The following is a 24,323-nucleotide window of genomic DNA, read 5'->3' as shown; positions in this document are numbered from 1 at the left end:
TGCGTAGGACCTCATCTGTACAAGACTGGCAGAGCTTTTTCCCATATGTAGATGGGAGTCTGGCTGCACACACTTTACACTTGCGGCTTGTTCTTCTAGGGTCAGAGACCTTTTCTCCCTATAAGCGAGAAAAAGGGGTTTTACTAAGCCACTTGTAAGAATGTATATAGGATAGCCGGGGCCAACACCTGCTACTTACAGTAGGAGGGGGTACGCTGGGTTCTGCAGATGAAGAACAAGGGGGTTTGTCACCGTCCATGTCCGTTCACAGTCAGCGTCAGACAAGTCTTACCTGGTGTCTCCCCCACCCGGATCTTTAAAGAGGATCGTGGGCCAGCTTCATCTGTGTTCCTCCTCCAATACTGGCCCAATTGGGGGGAATACTTTCCGGAAAGCCCCGGTATCTGCCCGCTGGAACTCACAGGATGAGACCAGAAGTGACGAGTCAAAGCGCCGAGACGCGTGCCACCCTCCCCCAGCGCGCCCTGACCGAGGATCGCGGCAAATGAGGAAACCGGGGGCTACCGTAGGCATGCACATCACCACCCTTGCTTTACCCCGGAGGGGGAGCAGGAGAGGCGGGAAGGTCCCGAGTCCCGCCGAGGCTAGGAGACGGGAGCAGCACCAGAGGAGGAGAGACAAAATCCCCGACCTTGGCTGCCCGGCTTGAAAGGTGTGTGGAGCTCCGATCGCCGGCCAAGGCAGCCCCTTCAGATCTTCTTCATGCCCCATAGGGGACAGAAAAACACTGGTGGTTGCAGGAAGGGGAGGGGGTATTTAACCTCTTTGTGTTCCTGTCCCCTATTAGGGCGGGGAAGACAACCTCCGAAGTGGCTGTCGTGGAAGGTGACTAGAGAAAACAATCCTTTACTCTTACCTTCCTCCGCTCCCTCGCAGTCACAGCGTCCTGCTCCGATGCCAGCAGCTGCTTAATGCTTGTAAGCAGTGCATGGCAGGAACATCATGCGCTGCTCACAAGCAGAGCACAGCTGCCGGAATACTCACCGGGTGTTCTTCAGAGATCGCGGTGAGTATCTATTCCTCTTCAGTAGCGTGCACTGTCAGCCGCCTGGAACTGGATGGGGCTAATCAATCATACCAGGAACTGGATGTGGCCAATCAATCATACCAGGAACTGGATGGGGCCAATCATTCATACCAGCAAGGGGATGGGGCCAATCAATCATACCAGGAACTGGATGGGGCCAATCATTCATACAAGCAAGGGGATGGGGCCAATCAATCATACCAGGAACTGGATGGGGCCAATAAATCACACCAGGAACTGGATAGGGCCAATCATTCATATCAGCAAGGGGATGGGGCCAATCAATCGTACCAGGAACTGGATGGGGCAATCAATCATACCAGGAACTGGATGGGGCCAATCAATCATACCAGGAACTGGATGGGGCCAATCAATCATACCAGGAACTGGATGGGGCCAATCAATCATACCAGGAACTGGATGGGGCCAATCAATCATACCAGGAACTGGATGGGGCCAATCAATCATACCAGGAACTGGATGGGGACAATCAATCATAACAGGAACTGGATGGGGCCAATCATTCATACCAGGAACTGGATGGGGCCAATCAATCAAACCAGGAACTGGATGGGGCCAATCAATCATACCAGGAACTGGATGGGGCCAATCAATCATACCAGGAACTGGATGGGGCCAATCAATCATACCAGGAACTGGATGGGGCCAATCAATCATACCAGGAACTGGATGGGACCAATCAATCACACCAGGAACTGGATGGGGCAATCAATCATACCAGGAACTGGATGGGGCCAATCAATCATACAAGCAAGGGGATGGGGCCAATCAATCATACCAGGAACTGGATGGGGCCAATCAATCATACCAGGAACTGGATGGGGCCAATCAATCATACCAGGAACTGGATGGGGCCAATCATTCATACCAGCAAGGGGATGGGGCCAATCAATCCTACCAGGAAATGGATGGGGCCAATCAATCATACCAGGAACTGGATGGGGCCAATCAATCATACCAGGAACTGGATGGGGCCAATCAATCATACCAGGAACTGGTGGGGCCAATCAATCATACCAGGAGCGGGTTGAGGCCAATCAATCATACCAGGAACTGGATGGGCCCAATCAATTATACCAGGAACTGGATGGGGCCACTCAATCACACCAGGAACTGGATGGGGTCAATCAATCACACCAGGAACTGGATGGGGCAATGAATCACACCAGGATCTGGATGGGGCCTTGTAAACCAGGAACGGGATGGGGCCAATCAATCATATCATAACTGGATGGGGCCAATCAATCATACCAACAAGGGGATGGGGCCAATCAATCATACCAGCAAGGGGATGGGGCCAATCAATCATACCAGGAACTGTATGGGGCCAGTCAATCATAACAGGAACTGGATGGGGCCAATCAATCATACCAGGAACTGGTGGGGCCAATCAATCATACCAGGGACTGGTGGGGCCAATCAATCATACCAGGAGCGGGTTGAGGCCAATCAATCATACCAGGAACGGGTTGGGGCCAATCAATCATACCAGGAACGGGATGGGGCCAATCAATCATACCAGGAACGGGATGGGGCCAATCAATCATACCAGGAACGGGTTGGGGTCCAATCAGTCATACCAGGAACAGGATGGGGCCAATCAATCATATCAGAATAAGAATGGGTCCATGCATACCAGGACTGAGATAGGGCCAATCATACCAGAATAAAGATGGATCCATGCATACAAGAATAAGGATGGGGCCATGCATACCAGGATAGGGATGAGGGGACCATATTTACCAAGATAACTGATCTTAAATGGAACCTGTCACCTGAATTTGGCGGGACCAGTTTTGGGTCATATGGGCGGGGTTTTCGGGTGTTTGATTCACCCTTTCCTTACCCGCTGGCTGCATGCTGACCGCAATATTGGATTGAGGTTCATTCTCTGTCCTCCAGAGTACACACCAGCGCAAGGCAATATTGCCTTGCGCTGGCGTGTACTGCGGAGGACAGAAACACCCGAAAACCCCGCCCATATGACCCAAAACTGGTCCCGCCAAATTCAGGTGACAGGTTCCCTTTAAGAACAGAATTGACTACATTTTTTGCTTCAGGTTTTTTTTCCCGATATCCTCCTCTAAAACCTGGGTGCGTCTTATGGTGCGGTGCGTCTTACAGTTCATAAAATATGGTATATCTATTTATGTAACATCCTATGCATAATATAGGATGTAGCAAAGCCAGGTAGGCTAAAGTTAAACTCTAGCTCTACAGGCTGCACTTGGCTGTCTCTGCATATAACCAGGTTAGGTGCTCGCCTTAAGGCCCCGTCTCACATAGCGAGATCGCTAGCGAGATCGCTGCTGAGTCACAAGTTTTGTGACGCAACAGCGACCTCAGTAGCGATCTCGCTATGTGTGACACGTACCAGCGATCAGGCCCCTGCTGCGAGATCGCTGGTCGTGTCGGAATGGCCTGGACCTTTTTTTGGTCGTTGAGGTCCCGCTGACATCGCTGAATCGGTGTGTGTGACACCGATCCAGCGTTGTCTTCACTGGTAACCAGGGTAAACATCGGGTTACTAAGCGCAGGGCCTACTTAGTAACCCGATGTTTACCCTGGTTACCAGCGTAAATGTAAAAAAAAACAAACAGTACATACTCACCATCTGATGTCCGTCAGGTCCCTTGGCGTCTGCTTCCTGCTCTGACTGCCGCCGTAAAGTGAGAGCACAGCAGTGACGTCACCGCTGCGCTCTGCTCTCACTGTACGGCGGCTCAGTCAGAGCAGGAAGCAGACGGCAAGGGACCTGACGGGCAACAGATGGTGAGTATGTACTGTTTGGTTTTTTTGGTAACCAGGGTAAACATCGGGTTACTAAGCGCGGCCCTGCGCTTAGTAACCCGATGTTTACCCTGGTTACCCGGGTGCTGCAGGGGGACTTCGGCATCGTTGAAGACAGTTTCAACGATGCCGAAGTCGTTCCCCTGATCGTTGGTCGCTGGAGAGAGCTGTCTGTGTGACAGCTCCCCAGCGACCACACAGCGACAAAACAGCGACGCTGCAGCGATCAGCATCGTTGTCTGTATCGCTGCAGCGTCGCTGTGTGAGACGGGGCCTTTAGTCAGTCTGCTGGGGAAAGCTGAGCACACTGGATTATATTGGAGCTCAAGTGAGAGACAAAGCAGAGTTTCTCTCGAAGAACAGACTGCACAGACCATGTGCCCCAAACTGCAAGTATCAGTGGTTGCTATGTACAATAGCAGTCTTGTGTGACCGAACTGAGCCTTGCTCAGCCATGTATGAGTAGCCAGGGTCTATTTTGATTAGTTAGCGCCTGGATAAAGCTAGGGATTTTGTGGTTATGATTTTGCTTTTTGGTGCTGCGCAACCTGTGAAAATAAAGATTGTGTTGACACAAGAATCCAGTGCCTGTGCGAACACTACCTACCTGTATGTACGTATGTATGTATAATTATGTCAGCCACAGCCTGTGAAATGACGTCAGCATGCTCTGCTGCTATGGGCCTTGGATGGGCCCATGGCTGTAGAGTAAGTGTGGGGCAGGGAAATAGTCAGAAGGACGAGGAACAAGCAAATCGGAGTGGGACTGGGGACAGATTGTTTTTTTTTTCTTCTTTTAAATGGCAGTAGAGCACTGGGGAAACACAATGAGTGTCATATAGGGAAGAAGGGGCCGCTGCATTAATGGGGTTGTCCAGGCTTGACACAAAAGTAGGCAGTCACTATGTGATGGCAGAATTGTGATAGCGTGCGGTGTGTATGCTGTTAGGATTCCCCAGAGCAGGTGGGCGGTCACGTGCCGACTAAGGTTTCCTCCTGCTTCTTGGATTATTCTACTTTTCAGTTGAGAGAAGCAGGAGGAGACAGTACATGATCACAAGTCTGCAAATTGCATGTGAGCGATCACGTGACGACCACTACTTTAGGATTCATCAGGTCAATGACAACTTTCAAAAGTATAATCTCAGGGTGACCTGTCAGTCTGGGGTAGCAAAGCAGGGAGAAGCTGCCTGATACCAGACTCTCGAGCTAATAATCCTGGCTGCATCATCCCCGGACGGAAATTATATGTATGTTTTCTCTGAAACGTAGCAGCACCAGAGTAACTGCTGCAATACTGGAGCTGATCTCCGATTCATGCTGCCCGGGTAATGCAGTAGGAATCAGCTGTCAGGTCCTTAACTAGTGGCAAAATAACATTGGAAGCCTCAGAGTCACATGTTACATGGAGTCACTGCTAGCTACAGATCACATGTAATGGTTCAATGTGGGAATAAAAGCCATTCTATCAATTCAAAGCTTTGATAGAAGTTCGGGTGTATTGCGATGTTCTGCAGCAGCTAAAGTATATTATGTGGTTCTGCAGCAGCTGAAGTATATTATGTGGTTATGCAGCAGCTGAAGTATATTATGTGGTTATGCAGCAGCTGAAGTATATTATGAGGTTCTGCAACAGCTGAAGTATATTATGAGGTTCTGCAGCAGCTGAAGTATATTATGAGGATCTGCAGCAGCTGAAGTATATTATGTGGTTCTGCAGCAGCTGAAGTATATTATGTGGTTATGCAGCAGCTGAAGTATATTATGTGGTTATGCAGCAGCTGAAGTATATTATGAGGTTCTGCAGCAGCTGAAGTATATTATGAGGTTCTGCAGCAGCTGAAGTATATTATGAGGATCTGCAGCAGCTGAAGTATATTATGAGGATCTGCAGCAGCTGAAGTATATTATGTGGGTCTGCAGCAGCTGAAGTATATTATGTGGTTCTGCAGCAGCTGAATTATATTATGAGGTTCTGCAGAAGCCGAGGTGTATTATGAGGTTTTGCAGTAGTTGTGGTGTGTTTTACAAGGTTTTGCCATGGTTGCCAACTGACCAGAAGTTTCTGGACAGTCTGTGAAAATAGGGCACTTTTCTCTGTGTGTGAACATTCATGTGTGCTATGTGTGTATACATATATTGTGTGTGTCACATACTGTGTGTGTGTAGCATCCACATTTATAAATACTGGCAGAGCAGACAAGAGTACATTGGTGTAAACATGTCGGCAATCGCCCAACGAAAGAGCAAAATGTTGCTCATTCATCAAGCTGATTGTTTATGGCGGAACAAAAATCATTATTTGCAGCAGCTCATCACCTGGTGTAAGCTACAGAAGTGCTGCTGATAACATGATACAACATGACAGAATGATCTAATAGTGATTGATCTGTGTCCATCATTTGTACGTTCGTGTAAAGAGACTGGTAAAAAAGCTATCAATGACTTATAATATTGATGATTGTGCTCATTTAATACTCTGAATGCAGCCTGCATGCAACCTAAACTTTTCTGCATGATGGTACAATGTGTTAGCATTTAGGGCCCTACTTTAAACTTTTGCCCAAGGCCCCGATTTGTCTAAAACCAGCCGTGCATATCTCTATATATTGTACCACAGGGGTCCCCAGCCTGTGGCTCGCGGTCCCATGAATTGTGGCTCGCGGCTGTCTGCCAGCTTGATGCATTAGCTTCATGTCTAGCAAACAGGTATGAAGAGCACATCTGAAAATGGTGAATTTTGGGAGCAGCCCTGCACAGAAGAGCAGATCTGGATGCACATTTACTGGTCTTAGGGGTTCAGAGATCAATGAAGTATGGTACGCTGAAGACAAGGTGACACCACCTGTCAGAGGAGATGCTTGAAGCTGGTTGTGACAGTGTCTTGGGAGGGCTTTATAGGAGAATACTGAATGGGGGTATTGTAGGAACCACTGGATCTTGGTACAGTGCTTTGGGGTGATTTTTGTGGAAAAGCTTTGGTTACCATTATGTCTGTAATGGGGGCTTTGGCTGTCATTATTGTGAGGGAGGAGGGAGCTGAATGTGGCTCGCGACCCTCTCTCAAGGCTGGATGTGGCTCATGACCCTCTCTGAAGGTTGGATGTGGCTTGTGACTCTCTCTCAGAGTTGAATGTAGCTCTCAAGGTCAGAAACGTTGGGGACCTCTGCTGTGTCACTATATTACACATTGGCTCAATTAGCCATGGCAAAATGAAGAGAAATCCATCTCCACGAACAGCAAATATTTGATTCACAAAAATGCTTCCAGGACATACAGTCAGCAGTACAGCTTACAGAGCACACATCAACGCATTTCAGGGGTGTGTAGACACCTGAAACACGTTGATGTGTGACTCTGTATGTCGTTGAAGAATTTTTGTGAATAAATTATTTGCTGTTCGTGGAGATGGATTTCTCTTCATTTTGCAATAAAAATATGTTCCACAATTTGATGTGATTAAATAAAACGTTCCTGTGCTGAGATAATCTTATAAATGTGTCCCTGCTGTGTAATGGCTGTGTCTGACCGTACAGGGGCAGAGTCTGATCATACCACAGCTCCAGGGCAGGGCAGGGGAGTATACAGGCAGGGGGACAGCAGGGGACCACAGTTTATTCTGTGAGGTAAAATATTGTTTAAAAACAGGCAGAGAAATGTTTTACCACACAAAAAGAATCAGCTGTGACCCCCTGCTGTCCTGTTTGTGTACTCTCTTTTGGTTCCTTCCCTGTCCAGGAGCTGTGGTATGATCAGACCATGTTCCTGCATGGACAGACACGGCCATTACACAGTACACAGTATGGGCACATTTAGAAGATTATCTCAGCATAGGAACATTATTTTTAATCGCTTCCTATTGTGGAAGTTATCATTATTCCACATTCTGGTGAATAAAATGAACATTTGTTCGTGGGAAAACCCCTTATAAAGCAATAGCCATATTACTATGCAACAGTTTTTTCATATCATTCCAAGAGCCTTGGCCTTTTTTAAATTTACACTGATCACCAATTGGGTTAATTAATTTTCTATTTTGAAAGATCGGACTTTCAGAAACTTGGAGATAACATGTATGTGAATTTTATGTTTTATTTCTTCATTTTTAATCAGTAAAATAAAAAATAGGAGTGATTCAAACTTTTACTTTTTTTCATACTTTTTTTTATTATATTTGTTAGTCCTTTTAGGGGACCTGGACCTGTGATCGTCTGGTCGCCTGTGCTATATACAGTAATAACAGTATTGCTGTATATTGAAAAAAATCAGTCTTCTATGAACCCCAGCCACAGGCTGCTTTCACAGGAGTATCGTCAAAATAGGTACTGGGGTCTTCAGCAGCCCTCTGGCTATCTTGACATACTGGCTGTATTGGCTTTTGCAGAAGCACCGACAAGACAGGCATAGGGGTCTTCAGTAGCCCCCTGGCTGTCACAACATCCCACTGACGCCTCGTGAACGCATTGTAGGCATGCTGATCAGCAGTTAGAACAGAGTGATCCCCAGAACGTGAGTTTTAAATGATGCAATCAAAGATTTACAGCAGCATTTAACGGTTAATAGCTGAGCACTCACCTCAGCTCCATGCGTGGCCGTTAAAAGCAGATGATTGCTGAATGACACAGCCATCATCTGTCAGCTCAGTTACTGAATCCACATCAGAGTCAGGGAGCCGGCAAATGACTTACCAATAAGTCATTTCTCGGTAAGGTGTTAAACACCTTGCCTAACAAGCCCTTTATTACGTTTGACTCAAACATATCTTCAGAAAAAGTATTTCTAAAGTGCCTTTTTTACATGCAAATTAATCCTTTGACTAGTCGAGGGGACGTTTGTTTCCCCAGACTAGTCGCCCCATTCAGCATGAAATCACACCCCTGTAGGTGTGATAACAATTTGCAAGAGGCGGCGTCATTGCCAGCCTTCTTTCATACAAGTCATTGTGCCTCAGGAACCGGGTGTACACTTCCTGGCTTCAGAGGTGCACTGTGCATGTCCAGATGCAGAGAAAACTGAGGATAACTTAGTAGCCAAAGATCACTGACGTCAGGATTCTTCTCTTCTTCCGGAAATGCGCAGTGCACCTCTGAAGCCAAGAAGTGTACACCTGATTTCTGAGGTGCAATGACTTGTATGAAAGAAAGTTGCACGCATGCATGAGTTTTGCAGAAATTATGTTATCACGCCCATAAGGGTGTGATTAGATGCTGAGTGGGACAACTAGTCTGGGAAAACTAACGCCCCATCGACTAGGCAGAAGGTTAATTTGTATATGAAAAATGCAGCTCTGTAGATGTGATGTCGATGCTAACGCAATTAACGATGCAGTGATAGAGACACTCCAATGGACCAGGAGAGGGTGAGTAAAAGTTCAGCTTGTTATTTTCATCACGGCAAGGACAGATTTGTGCAAACAAGATGAAAGGGGAAAAGCCCTGTATTATTTTTCAGATTACCTGTCTCCGCTTTAGCCAGTAGTGGGCTAATTAATGTGTTACATGCAGGCCCGGCATACTTTCGGCAAAACATGGTAAGTGCTGCAGTAAGAGTACGAGATGCTGGTGCAGAGAGTGAAAGTACCTTTGTTAAAGAAAAAAAAAAGGAGAATTACAAATTCATTTAACCTTGGGGAGGTGTAAGGGAGAGTGCTTAAAAAAATGCCAGTTTGAAAGTTATTTACACAAATATCATGAAACAGTTACAGTGTATTGAAAAAATATTCATAACCCGTGAACGATTTCACATTTTTTCAAGTTACACCTACAAATTAAATGTATTTTATGTGATATTCCAACACCAAATAGTAAATGATGAATTGTTTTCTAATTATTTAAAAAATATAAATCTGAAATTTGTGACGTGCATTTGTATTCAGCCCCCCACTCGTGGTTTCGGCTTACAAATACGGACGTAAAATAATGTACGTGTGAATGTGGCCCTAGTCGTGTAACCCACAAATCTGGTCTTTATGAAAGATGGGCAAGAAAGAAGCCATTTTTGTAAGCAAGCCATAAGAAGTCCCATTTGCAATTTGTAAAAAACGAATGTACGTGACACAGGTAGCATGTGGAACGAGGGAGGAAGCATCCAGAATCCTGGGAGACTCCAAAACGCAATCCAGCACATGTGAGTAAAAATTCCTTATTAGTCAAAATGGGACAAAAACAAATCACGGACTACAGTGACATATTCAGCAAAAATTTAAATCCACACGTTTCAAACAATATAATTATTAATCATGGCAAGATATCTGCGAAGCTGGACATGAGATCTCATCATGGGGGCTGTACTACGTGTAGACAAAAGGGATAGGAACAACTTCAGTCAGAGAGGATGGCACCTATAAAGTACATGGGTGCAAATGTTTATTTGTGCTACTGACAACATCTCATCAGTATTCAGTGATTCCTATAAGGTCCACAGTCTGATGTCTGGTAACAACTCCCAGTATCTCGTTACTATTGTTAAGGGCATACTGGGAATGGTAGGTTCAAGCAATACAACTAAACATGAAGCTGACCTGACATTACATTTGATCACTACATTATGATGGTTGCTGTATATAAATACTTACGGTGGTTCTGGCGGTGCATCTATATACTGATGGTGGTTCTGGTGGTGCATTCATATATTGATTATGGTTCTGGTGCTGCATCCATATACTGATAGTGGTTCTGGCACTGCATTCATATACTGATGGTGGTTCTGGCACTGCATTTATATACTGATGGTGGTTCTGGCACTGCATTCATATACTGTTGGTGGTTCTGGTGGTGCATTCATATACTGATTGTGGTTCTGGTGGTGCATTCATATACTGATGGTGGTTCTGGTGGTGCATTCATATACTGATGGTGGTTCTGGTGGTGCATTCATATACTGATGGTGGTTCTGGTGGTGCATTCATATATTTATGATGGTTCTGGTGCTTCGTTCATGTACTGACAGTGGTTCTGGAGATGCATTCATGTACTGACGATGGTTCTCATATACACATGTAACAATCCATAACGTGCTTCATGGTCATGTTAAAACAATATTTAATCTAAGTTATGAGTATGACTTGAAAAGTTTCTGCTTCAAAAACTCAGTTTACATTAGCATGTGTTCACGCTGATTGTTTGAAGCAGAAACTCTACCAAATTCTCCTCAAATACTTATAACTTGGTTCTGGTGATGTATTAACCCCTTAATCCCATATGACGTACTATCCCGTCGAGGTGACCTGGGACTTAATTCCCAGGGACGGGATAGTACGTCATATGCGATCGGCCGCGCTCACGGAGGGAGCGCTGCCGATCGCGGCCGGGTGTCAGCTGACTATCGCAGCTAACATCCGGCACTATGTGCCAGGAGCGGTCATGGACCACTTCCGGCACATTAACCCCAGGCACACTGCGATCAAACATGATCGCAGTGTTCCGGGGGCATAGGGAAGCATCGTGCAGGGAGGGGGCTCCCTGCGGGCTTCCCTGAGACGATCGGCACAAGGCGATGTGCTCACCTTGTACCGAGCATCTCCTTCCTGCAGGCCCCGGATGCAAAAATGGCCACGGGGCTACTTCCGGGTTCTGCAGGGGGGTGGCTTACAAGCGCCTGCTCAGAGCAGGCACTGGTAAGCAAGGAGCAGGGCACGACAGATCGCTGATCTGACACAGTGCTCTGCAAAGTGTCAGATCAGCGATCTGTCACTATACAGTCATGTCTCCTCTGGGACAAAGTAAATAAACATTTTTTTTAGATGTGTAAACAAAAAAAATTCCTAAATAAAGAAAAAAAAAAAATTATATATATATATATATATATATATATATATATATATATATATATATATATATATATATATATATATATATTTCCCATAAATACATTTATCTAAATAAAAAAACTCAATAAAATTACACATATTTAGCATCGCCGCGTTCGTAATGACCCGACCTATAAAACTGTTCCACTAGTTAACCCCTTCAGTGGACACCCTAAAAAAAAAAAACGAGGCAAAAAACAACGCTTTATTATCATACCCCCGAACAAAAAGTGGAATAACACGCAATCAAAAAGACAGATATAAATAGCCATGGTACCGCTGAAAACGTCATCTTATCCCGCAAAAAACGAGCCACCATACAGCATCACCAGCAATAAAATAAAAAAGTTACAGTCATCAGAATAAAGCGATGCAAAAATAATTATTTTTTCTATAAAATAGTTTTTATTGTATAAAAGCGCCAAAACATAAAAAAATGATGTAAATTAGGTATCGCTGTAATCGTACTGACCCGAAGAATAAAACTGGAACGGTATAAACGCCCCTCCCCCCAAAAGAAATTCATGAATAGCTGGTTTTTGGTCATTCTGTCTCACAAAATGGAAATGAAAAAATTATAGGTCTCAAAATGTGGTAACGCAAAAAATATTTTTTGCAATAAAAAGCAACTTTTAGTGTGTGACAGCTGCCAATCATAAAAATCCGCTAAAAAACCCGCTATAAAAGTAAATCAAACCCCTCTTCATCACCCCCTTAGTTATGGAAACAAAAAAAATTAAAAAAATGTATTTATTTCCATTTTCCCATTAGGGTTAGGGTTAGGGCTAGGGTTGGGGCTAGGGTTGGGGCTAGGGTTGGGGCTAGGGTTAGGGTTGGGGCAAAAGTTAGGGTTGGGGCAAAAGTTAGGGTTAGGGCTGGGGCAAAAGTTAGGGTTAGAGCTGGGGCTAAAGTTAGGGTTAGGGCTGGGGCTAAAGTTAGGGCTAAAGTTAGGGCTAAAGTTAGAGTTAGGGTTGTGGTTAAAGTTAGGGCTAAAGTTAGTTAGGGTTGTGGTTAAAGTTAGGGCTAAAGTTAGAGTTAGGGTTAAATTTAGAGTTAGGGTTGGGGCTAAAGTTAGGGTTAAGGTTGGGGCTAAAGTTAGGGTTAGGATTACATTTACGGTTGGGATTAGGGGTGTGGTTAGGGTTATGGTTGGGATTAGTGTTAGGGGTGTGTTTGGGATAGGGTCTCAGTCAGAATTGGGGGTTTCCACTGTTTAGGCACATCAGGGCTCTCCAAACGCGACATGGCGTCCGATCTCAATTCCAGCCAATTCTGCGTTGAAAAAGTAAAACAGTGCTCCTTCCCTTCCGAGCTCTCCCGTGCGCCTAAACAGGGGTTTACCCCAACATATGGGGTATCAGCATACTCAGGACAAATTGGAAAACAACTTTTGGGGTCCAATTTCTCTTATTACCCTTGGGAAAATAAAAATTTGGGGGCTAAAAAAACATTTTTTGGGGGAAAAAAATTAGTTTTTATTTTCACAACTCTGCGTTATAAAGTGTAGTGAAACACTTGGGGGTTCAAAGCTGTCAAAACACATCTAGATAAGTTCCTTGGGGGGGTCTAGTTTCCAAAATGGTGTCACTTGTGGGGGGTTTCTACTGTTTAGGTGCATCAGGGGCTCTGCAAATGCAATGTGACGCCTGCAGACCAATCCATCTAAGTCTGCATTACAAATGGCACTCCTTCCCTTCTGAGCTCTGCCATGCGCCCAAACGGTGGTTCCCCCCCACATATGGGGTATCAGCGTACTCAGGACAAATTGGACAACAACTTTTGGGGGCGAAAAGATCATATTTGTGAAAAAGTATGATTTTTTATTTTTACGGCTCTGCATTATAAACTTCTGTGAAGCACTTGGTGGGTTAAAGCGCTCACCACACATCTAGATAAGTTCCTTAGGGAGTCTACTTTCCAAAATGGTGTCATTTGTGGGGGGTTTCAATGTTTAGGCACATCAGTGGCTCTCCAAAATGCAACATGGCGTCCCATCTCAATTCCAGTCAATTTTGCACTGAAGTGTCAAACGGCGCTCCTTCCCTTCCGAGCTCTGCCATGCGCACAAACAGTGGTTTACCCCCACATATGGGGTATCAGCGTACTCAGAACAAATTGTACAACAGCTTTTGGGGTCCATTTTCTCCTGTTACCCTTGGTAAAATAAAACAAATTGGAGCTGAAGTAAATTTTGTGTGAAAAAAAGTTAAATGTTCATTTTTATTTAAACATTCCAAAAATTCCTGTGAAACACCTGAAGGGTTAATAAACTTCTTGAATGTGGTTTTGAGCACCTTGAGGGGTGCAGTTTTTAGAATGGTGTCACACTTGGTTATTTTCTATCATATAGACTCCTCAAAATGACTTCAAATGAGATGTGGTCCCTAAAAAAAAAATGGTGTTGTAAAAATGAGAAATTGCTGGTCAACTTTTAACCCTTATAACTCCCTAACAAAAAACAATTTTGGTTCCAAAATTGTGCTGATGTAAAGTAGACATGTGGGAAATGTTACTTATTAATTATTTTGTGTGACATATCTCTGTTAGTTAAGGGCATAAAAATTCAAAGTTGGAAAATTGCAAAATTTTCGCCAAATTTCCGTTTTTTTTTCACAAATAAACGCAAGTTATATCGAAGAAATGTTACCACGATCATGAAGTACAATATGTCACGAGAAAATTTCAGAATTGCCAAGATCCGTTGAAGCGTTCCAGAGTTATAACCTCATAAATGGAAAGTGGTCAGAATTGTAAAAATTGGCCCGGTCATTAACGTGCAAACCACCCTTGGAGCTTAAGGGGTTAATATACTGATGGTGGTTCTGGTGATTTATTGATGTAAGTACACCCTTTACATTTTAAACTTCCCTTAGGATTGGTTAAGTATGGCAATGTGGCCTTTGGACCAAAATATATTGCGTACCCAGGGATTAGATTTAAGTATATTCATGTGTTTTGAATGGTCCAGTCACAATTCACACCGAAATCCCATTGAGAATCTGTGACAAGATTCTCTTCATCCAATCTCCTTGAGCTAGTTTACAAAGAAGAAAAGAATTTCAGCCTCTAGATGTGCACAGCTGGTACAGACATTTCTTAAAAGACTTGCAGTAGTAATTGCAGCAGAAGGTGGTCCTACACTGACTCAGGGGGATGAATACAAGTACACATCATCATTTTCAGATGTCTATTTTTAAAATATTTAAAAAGCATTAAGCTACTTACCGGTAGCAGCATTTTTTGGAGGCCCATGACAGCACCACGAGAGAGGGGATCCGCCCCTTAGGAACAGGAAACCCACAGATACAAAAGGGCAGCACCTCTCCCACGTATCAGTTGTATTACAGAGCCTGAGAGGACTACCGCAGTTAATGACAAGTACACACAAACATTATATACAATATAATACAATATCTTTAATAAAGCAACAATCCAGATATCACACGTGAGACAATTTTATTTTTTTTTACATTCTAAGGACGTGCAACCCCCACGTGAATAGGGAGGGAACTAAGGGTGCTGTCATGGGCCTCTGAAAAATGCTGCTACCGGTAAGTAGCTTAATGCTTTATTCGGACTCCCATGACAGCACCACGAGAGATTTACAGAGATGTAAGCCACCCTAGGGAGGGACTATAGCCTGCAGCACCCTTAACCCGAAGGTGAGATCTGACGAGAACCCCAAGTCCAACCGATAGTGCCTGAAAAAGGTGGAAGGGGATGACCATGTGGCCGCCTTACATATCTGATCGATTGACACTCCAGACCTTTCCGCCCAGGATGATGCCATGGCTTGGGTAGAATGCGCCCTCAGATTCTTTGGAGCCGGACCCCACACCTGCTGTGTAAGCCAGAGAGATAGCCTCCCTAATCCATTTAGCTAGAGTATATTTTGACGCTCTTAGGGTATGTGCACACGTCAGGATTTCTTGCAGAAATTTCCTGAAGAAAACCGGAAATTTTCTGCAAGAAATCAGCATATTTTTTTTTGCGTTTTTTTCCCGTTTTTTTCGCGTTTTTTTTTTTTTAGCATTTTGCAAGCGTAATTAGCTTGCAGAATGCTAAAGTTTTCCAAGCGATCTGTAGCATCGCTTGGAAAACTGATTGACAGGTTGGTCACACTTGTCAAACAGTGTTTGACAAGAGTGACCAACTTTTTACTATAGATGCAGCCTATGCAGCATCAATAGGAAAAGATAGAATGTTTAAAAATAATAAAAAAATTAAAAAAATGGTTACACTCACCTTCTGCAGACAGCCGATCTCCTCAGCGGCGTCCGTTCCTATAGATGGCATGTGCAGGACCTTCGATGACGTCGCGGTCACGTGACCGCGACGTCATCGCAGGTCCTTCACACACACCATCTATAGGAACGGAAGCGGCAGCATGCACCGCTGAGAGGCAGGAAGACTCCGGGGGCCATCGAAGGTGAGTATATGACTATTTTTTATTTTAATTCTTTTTTTTTTAACAATTATATGGTGCCCAGTCCGTGGAGGAGAGTCTCCTCTCCTCCACCCTGGGTACCAACCGCACATGATCTGCTTACTTCCCGCATGGTGGGCATAGCCACATGCAGAAAGTAAGCAGATCAATGCATTCCTAGGTGTGCGGAATCCCCGAAATTCCACAAATTTAATGAAAATGTTGCTTTTTTTTCCCGCGATGCGATTTTTTCGCGGAAAAAAATGCAACATTTGCACAAGAAATGCGGAATACACTAAGAATAATGGGAGGCATATGTAAGCGGTTTTTTTTCACGTTTATATCACGTTTTTATAGCGAAAAAACACGAAAAAAACGCGAAAAATACTGAACGTGTGTACATGGCCTAACCCCTTTCCTAGGACCTTGGAAGGATAATAGTGCATTATCCTTCTTCCAGTCATTAGTGACTGAAATATATTGTAAAAGGCATCTCCTGACATCCAACGTATGGAGTTCTTTCTCTTTAGTGTTAGAAGGATTAGGGATAAAAGAAGGTAGAACTATCTCCTGTGACCTGTGAAATTGGGATGCTACCTTTGGTAAGTAAGCTGGGTCTGGCCTGAGGATAACTCTACCCTGTAAGAATTCTGTATATGGGGGAAGTCTGGAAAGCGCCTGGATGTCCCCTATTCTGCGAGCCGATGTTATAGCTAACAGAAAAGCTGTTTTGAGAGATAACATTTTGATTGAGGCTTCATGTAAGGGCTCAAAGGGGTCTTTTGTTAGAGAAGAAAGGACTAGATTTAAGTCCCACGGTACCATTTTGTTTTTATGTAACGGTCTGGCTCTACCGACTGCCTTAATGAATCTCGACACCCAATAGTAATTGGCAATATTACATGAGAACAGGACACCAAGCGCTGACACCTGTACTCTAAGTGTGCTTGTAGAGAGGTTTAACTCTAACCCCCTCTACAGAAATTCTAATATTTGGCGTATCGGTACCCTTTCTTTGATGTCAAAATCTGAGAAAGTCAGGAACTTTCTCCAGGTTCTAGAGTAGATTTTCATTGTTATCTGCTTTCTACTTTTTAAAAGGTTATCAACCACACTTGGGGAAAAGCCTTTATCTTTTAATAATGACCGCTCAAACTCCAAGCCGTTAAATGGAGTCCCTTCACTTGTGGATGGAATACCGGACCCTGGAAAAGTAAATTCGGGATGTCTGGTAGCACCCAGGGATCGCCTACTTACATTGTCCTGAGCCATGCGAACCAGGTTCTCCTGGGCCAGAAAGGAGCAATCAGAATGACCTTTGCACGATCGTCTCTGATTTTCCTCACCACTAGAGGTAACAGATTCAATGGTGGGAAGGCGTAAGCCAGAGTAAAATCCCATTTTATTAGGGAGGCATCCACTGCCAGCGGATTCTCCCTGGGATTCAAAGAACAAAAGTTTTTTTTACTTTTTTGTTGTCTCTTGTAGCAAATAGGTCCACCACTGGCCGACCCCATCGGTGGACAATCTGATCGAAGACGTCTCCATTTAGAGACCATTCCCCTTGTTTTAGTATATTTCGGCTGAGAAAGTCTGCTTTTATATTTTCCTTCCCTTTGATGTGGAGAGCAGTCAAAGATTTAAAAATTCATTTCTGCCATCCAGAACAGGCGATCTGTGACCTGCATCAGAGTCTCGGAACGTGTTCCACCTTGATGATTTATATAGGCGACTGCCATGTGGTTGTCCGAGAGGATCCTAATGTGGTGGCCCTGCAGATACATGAGGAGTTTTTTAACTGCCAACTCAATTGCCAATAATTCCTTCTGATTGGATGAGGACGTTGTGTATAGTTCCCATTGTCCCTGAACCACAATGTTATCCATGTGGGCCCCCCACCCTGAGGGGCTGGCATCCGTAGTTATCACCCGGGATATATTTGTTATCCAGGGAACCTCTGCCGATAAATTATCCCTATCCAGCCACCACTTTAGGGATTGAAGAGTTACCGGATTTAAGGTAATTTTTTCCCCCAATACACCCCTCAAGATTTTGTCATTAACCAATACATCTTTTTGAAGGGGTCTCGTATGAAATTGGGCCCATCTGACCGCTGGGATGCATGATGTGAGGGACCCTAGCAGGGACATAGCTTGTTGAAGGGTCATAGAGGGTGCATTGATTGCCTTTAATACCTGTTGAATTTGATCTAATTTATTTATTGGGAGAAGACACTGTTGTGAAGATGAATCTAACAATAACCCTAAAAACTTTTTAACTTTTAGGGGCTGCAACCGGGATTTTTCATAATTAATTATCCAGCCCAGGTGTTCCAATTTAACTCTAGTTATCTCTAATTGTGACAAACAGTGTTCCATTGAGTTCCCTGCTATGAGGAAATCATCAAGGTAGGGGACAATAAGAATATTAGATTCCCGTAAATGTGCCATAACCTCCGCAATTATTTTTGTAAATACTCTAGGGGCAGAAGTTATACCGAAGGGAAGTGCTCTGTACTGAAAATGGTGAACTACTCCCCCCATTACTACTGCTACCCTTAGGAACCGTTGGAAATCTTCATGAATGGGCACATGATAATAGGCATCTTTTAAATCCACTACTACCATAAAACAATTTTTAAACAGCATCTTTATTGTTGAGTTGATAGATTCCATCTTAAAGGTATGTTTAACTAGGTAAGTATTACGATGTCTAAGATTTATGATGGCCCTATAAGTCTTATCAGGCTTCTGAATAAGAAATAGGGGAGAATAAAATCCCTTTCCTCTATCAGACTTTGGAACCTCAATAAGGACATTTTTAGAACAAAGACCACACCTCTTCTTCTAAAGCCGACTGTTCCAGAGGGGAAGAGTGTAAAGGAGTCAATTTAAAATTATCCCGTGGGGTGCGGATAAACTCAAGCATGAGACCCCGAGAAATAGTGTTTCGTACCCAAACACTATTTGTGATCTCTGACCATTCTGAATAGAAATGCAATAGTCTACCCCCCCACCGGGATTCCTAATCATTTGCCTTCCTTCTCTCCTTTGAGGAACGACGGAACATATATCCTGTACCTCTTCTACGTCTATCGTCCCATCTAGACCGATCTCTAACGGGCGAAAAGGCACGCTTCCTTCCCCGACCAAATCTCTTCTTATTGAAGGGACGACGATAGGACCCAAATAGATTAGGGAACTTCTTTTCGTCGTCTCCCGCTTTCTCTAGGAGTTCGTCCAAAGTGGGACCAAATAAATATTCTTCTTTACATGGAATGGCACAAAGTTTTGACCTCATTTGTATATCCCCTGGCCAGCATTTTAACCATAGGGCTCTCCTAGCCGCATTAGAGAGTCCTGCTGCTCTAGCTGTCATTTTAACAGAGTCAATGGAAGCGTCCGACAAGAAGGCAGCCGCCTCCTGAATCACTGGCAAAGCAGTTAGAATAGAGTCCCTAGAAGCTCCCTCTTTCAACTGGGTCTCTAACTGGTCCAGCCAAACCATCATTGATCTGGCTGTACAGGTTGAAGCCACCGCAGGTCTTAAGGAACCGGCCGCCATTTCCCAGGTACCCTTTAGAAAAGTGTCCGCCTTCCTGTCAAGGGGGTCCTTTAGGGTTCCCATATCCTCGAAGGGAAGAGAGGCTCGTTTCGCCACCTTGGCTATTGCCGCATCCAATTTAGGGGCTTTTTCCCAATTGTTGACTGCTGGGTCATCAAAGGGATACCTACGTTTTTGTGTTGGTGGTAAGGAACATTTTTTCTCAGGCTTTCTCCACTCCTTATTAATAAGTGAGAATAAATCATAAGGCACTGCGGGGCTGGGATTCACAGGCAGGGCGGCCGCACAGGCGCAGTCAGCTAGACTGCATATGAGGACAGAGGACGGGCAGCGCTCACTGCGCCTGCCCAAGGCATGACAAAAGAGCGCAGGCGCCGGCTGATTTCAAAACAGCGCTGAGGAGGCGGAGTCCTGGGCCAAGACGACTTGAGTGACGGCTGTGTGGCATCTGCAGCAGGGGGGGGGGGGAAGAAAGGTATTTAGGACAAATTACAAAACGGATTATTTCTGCAGTTACAGCACCACTAACTAAAAAGAGCCACCTTGTCAGAATGCAGCATTACTGCTGCACAAGTGGCTCTTTTAGTTTCAAACGCCTTGGGGGGGTGACAGGTTCCCTTTAATACTTTTTAACCCCTTTCTGACATTGGGCGTAATAGTACGCCCATGTCAGACTCCCCCTGCACCTTTATGGGCACATGACAACTGATCTATACAGCGGACACGTGCCTGCAACAGCTGCGGGTTGAATCGTGATCCAACCGCGGCTGCTAAATAATTAAATGCCGCAGTATTTAGTGAACATGCAAAAAAAGACTCTAAATAACTGTGGAATTGCACTTTTTTGCAATTTCACCGCACTTGGAATTTTTTTTCCCATTTTCCAGTATACGATGTGTTAAAACCAATGGTGTCGTTCAAAAGTACAACTTGTCCCACAAAAAACAAGCCCTCATATGGTCATACTGACAGAAAAATAATAAAGTTATGGCTCTGGGAAGAAGGGGAGCAAAAAACAAATTCAAAAACTGAAATGCCTCTGGTCGTTAAGGGGTTAAAGGCACTGTAAAAGCCCCTGCAGCTGGTTAAGAACCAATGGAGAACTTTTATTACAGCTGATACTTGGCTGCTGTGGCCAAAATTGGAGAGGAATACAATTCTGGCTTTTTAATTCTTGAGAATAAGGTCAATAATGACAGTGACCTCTAAATAGTTTTGAAAAAGCGTGTCCCCTTCAGACAATATTCTGCCCCGGCTGCAGTTTTTAAAAAAAGAGCTGTACTCACCTTCCCCGGGTCCAAGTGCCGGGTGTTCTCACATCCGCTGCTTCCAATGATGTGAGTGATAACTGCAACCAACCCGACATGCCACGAAGAATAAAGTTCATTTTCTCCCAGGAGAAAAAATTCCTAACACTATTAGCATGCAGAATAACCCCATATCTGCAGGTTAATAGCGTTTTCTGATATGACAGGGTCCCTTTAAAGGGGTGGTTCACTACTGGACAACTCCTGCTTATTCAATTCAGGCCCCATTGAAAATAAAAACAATTACACTCCAGAAGGGACTCCTGCAGGAATCTTTTAGTTATGAACATTATTGCACTATCCCAAAACATCTTTGCTACTTTTCTCCACGTCTGCGTCCTATCAGGATCATATGTTCATTACTCAAGACTAGCTTACTGGATAACTGAAGTACTCCATGACAAAGAACAAGTGAATATAACTGCACTGGAGATTAACTACAATTTTGTAATTTTCTATACACCATAATGTTACTTTATGTAAAATATACAATTGCATGTATCTCCTTAATTTCCAATATTACAACATGTCCTTTTCTTGTTAAAATTTCAATAAAAAAGAAGTTAAAGAAAATAAATGTATAAGCACAATGTATACGTACCTCTGCAGCAGTACTGTTGTAGCGATGTCAGCCACTCTTCCCAGTGGGTGACGTAACATTGCTGAATGGAAATGGTCTCTTCAATGAGGAAGAGGAGTTGAACTCTAGTTCCACCTATATTGGAGGTAGCAATCCGAAAAGCCTATATGGATAGTTTCAAGGGAACCTGTCACCCCCAAAATCGATGGTGAGGTAAGCCCACCGTCATCAGGGGCTTATCTACAGCATTCTGTAATGCTGTAGATAAGCCCCCGATGTTACCTGAAAGATGAGAAAAAGAGGTTAGATTATACTCACCCAGGGGCGGTCCCGCTGCGGTCCGGTCCGATGGGTGTCTCAGGTCCGCTCCGGCGCCTCCCATCTTCATTTCATGACGTCCTCTTCTGGTCTTCACGCCGCGGCTCCGGCGCAGGCGTACTTTGTCTGCCCTGTTGAGGGCAGAGCAAAGTACTGTAATGCGCAGGCGCCGGGCCTCTCTGACCTTTCCGGCGCCTGCGCACTGCAGTACTTTGCTCTGCCCTCAACAGGGCAGACAAAGTACGTGTGCGCCAGAGCCGCGGCGCGAAGACCAGAAGAGGACGTCATGGAATGAAGATGGGAGGCGCCGGAGCGGACCTGAGACACCCATCGGAGCGGGACCACCCCTGGGTGAGTATAATCTAATGTCTTTTTTTCCTCTTTCAGGTAACATCGGCGGCTTATCTACAGCATTACAGAATGCTGTAGATAAGCCCCTGATAACGGTGAGCTTACCTCACCATCGATTTTGGGGGTGACAGGTTCCCTTTAACGAGCCTTGCCACATAAAAGCCAAGCCAGAATCTGAAGTTGCAGACATTTCTTTGGAGGGTTGCCCCTCGTCAATGCAAAGTATAAGATCTGATTTGGCTGTATGGGAGGCATCTGACTGGGGTCTAAAAGTTAACGTTTCTCCTTATGTAGACTGACATGCCAGGGTAAGCAAACATACAGTAGTGTGAAAAAGTGTTTGCCCCCTTCCTAATTTCCTATTGTTTTGCATGTTTGTCACACTTAAATGTTTCAGATCACCAAATGTAAATATTAGACAAAGATAACACAAGTAAACACAACATGCAGTTTTTAAATGAAGGTCTTTATTATTAGTAGAAAAAGAAATCCAAACCTACAGGGCCCTGTGTGAAAAACTAATTACCACACCATTAAAACATAAATTAACTGTGCTTTATCACGTCTTGGAAAGCTGATTTTAATTTCCCTTGCCACACTCAGGCCCGATTACTGCCACACCTGTTCTCAATTAAGAAATCACTTATATCACTTATATAAGACCTGCCTGACAAGGTGAAGTTGACCAAAAGATCCTCAAAAGCTATACATCATGCAGCAATCAAAAGAAATTCTGGAACAAATGAGAAACAAAGTAATTGAGATCTATCAGTCTGGAAATGGTTCTAAAGTCATTTCTGAAGCTTTGTGACTCCAGCAAACCACAATGAAAGCCATTATCCACAAATGGTGAAAACATCGAACAGTGGTGAACCTTCCCAGGAGTGGCTAACTGGCCAAAATTACCCCAAGAGCACAGCCACAACTCACCCAATTGGCCACAAAAGACCTCACAACAACATCCAAAGAATAGAAGGCTTCACTCACTTGCCTGAGTTAATGTCAGTGTTCATGTCTTTACCATAAGAAAGAGACTCTGCAAAAATGTCTTTCATCGCAGGGTTCCAAGATAAAAATCTGCTGAGCAATAAGAACACAAAGGCTCGTCTCAGTTTTGCCAAAAAACATCTTTATGATCCACAACACTTTTGGGAGAATACTCTGTGGACTGACAAGACAAAAGGTGACCTTTTTGGATGGTGTATGTCCAATCACACTTGGAGTAGAAGTAACGCAGCATTTCAGAAAAGGATCATCATACCAACAGTAAAATATGGTGGTGGTAGTGTGATGGTCTGTGGCTGCTTTGCTGCGTCAGGACATGGAAGACTTGCTGTGGTAAATGGAACCATAAATTCTGCTGTCTACAAAAAAATCCAGAAGGATAATGTCTGGCCATCTGTTCGTGACCTCAAGCTGAAGCGCACTTCGGATATGCAGCAGGACAATTATTCAAAACACACCCGAAATCCCACCTCTGAAGGGCTTAAGAAAAATAAAATTAAGACTTTGGAGTGGCCTAGTCAAAGTCCTGAACTTAATCCAATTGCGATGTGGTGGCATGACCTTAAAAAGGCAGTTTATGCTCGGAAACCCTCCAATGTGGCTGAATTACAACAATTCTGCAAGGATGAGTGGGCCAATATTCCACCAGAGCATTGTAAAAAACTCACTGGCAATTATCGTAAACGCTTGACTGAAGTTTTTGCTGCTAAAGGTGGCCCAACCAGTTATTAGGTTTAGGGGGGAAAAGCACTTTTTCATACCACTGTATATGCCGTGCAATGCTCCTCTGGGAAATTAAATACGCAAATTGTCTCTTCACAGTAGGAGAGGACTTGAACTCTAGTGCCAGCAATCCCAGTTAGTGGCCTAAATCATATCTCATGCTTTGCACTGAGGAAGGGCAACCCCAATCCCAAAACATGTGTCTGCAAAATGAGATTCAGATTTGGCTTAGATTCTAAGTCATGTGGCAGAGCTCGGTATAGGATTGATACTGACATTTAGGGTTGCTGCTTCCAAGAGGTGGCATTTGGGTTCAAGTTCTCTTTCTCTCTGAAGAGAAAATTAGCATTTTCGATTTCCCAGAGGAACATTGCACGGCCCA

General features: G+C 44.3%; 1 protein-coding gene across 2 annotated transcripts in view; it reads right to left on the bottom strand.

Annotated features, from left to right (window-relative positions):
- The window catches only part of FANCE (FA complementation group E), a 123,959-nt gene that overhangs the window by 65,670 nt on the left and 33,966 nt on the right, over positions 1-24,323 (bottom strand). For both annotated transcript variants that reach the window (XM_077295476.1, XM_077295475.1), the window contains exon 7: positions 9,317-9,440. In XM_077295476.1, the coding sequence (XP_077151591.1) occupies positions 9,317-9,440 (124 nt within the window). The remainder of the gene's footprint in view (positions 1-9,316; positions 9,441-24,323) is intronic.

The sequence above is a fragment of the Ranitomeya variabilis genome, chromosome 3 (assembly GCF_051348905.1).
Source record: "Ranitomeya variabilis isolate aRanVar5 chromosome 3, aRanVar5.hap1, whole genome shotgun sequence".
NCBI classification, from domain to species: Eukaryota; Metazoa; Chordata; class Amphibia; order Anura; family Dendrobatidae; genus Ranitomeya; species Ranitomeya variabilis.
This window is presented reverse-complemented; position numbering and strand designations above follow the sequence as displayed.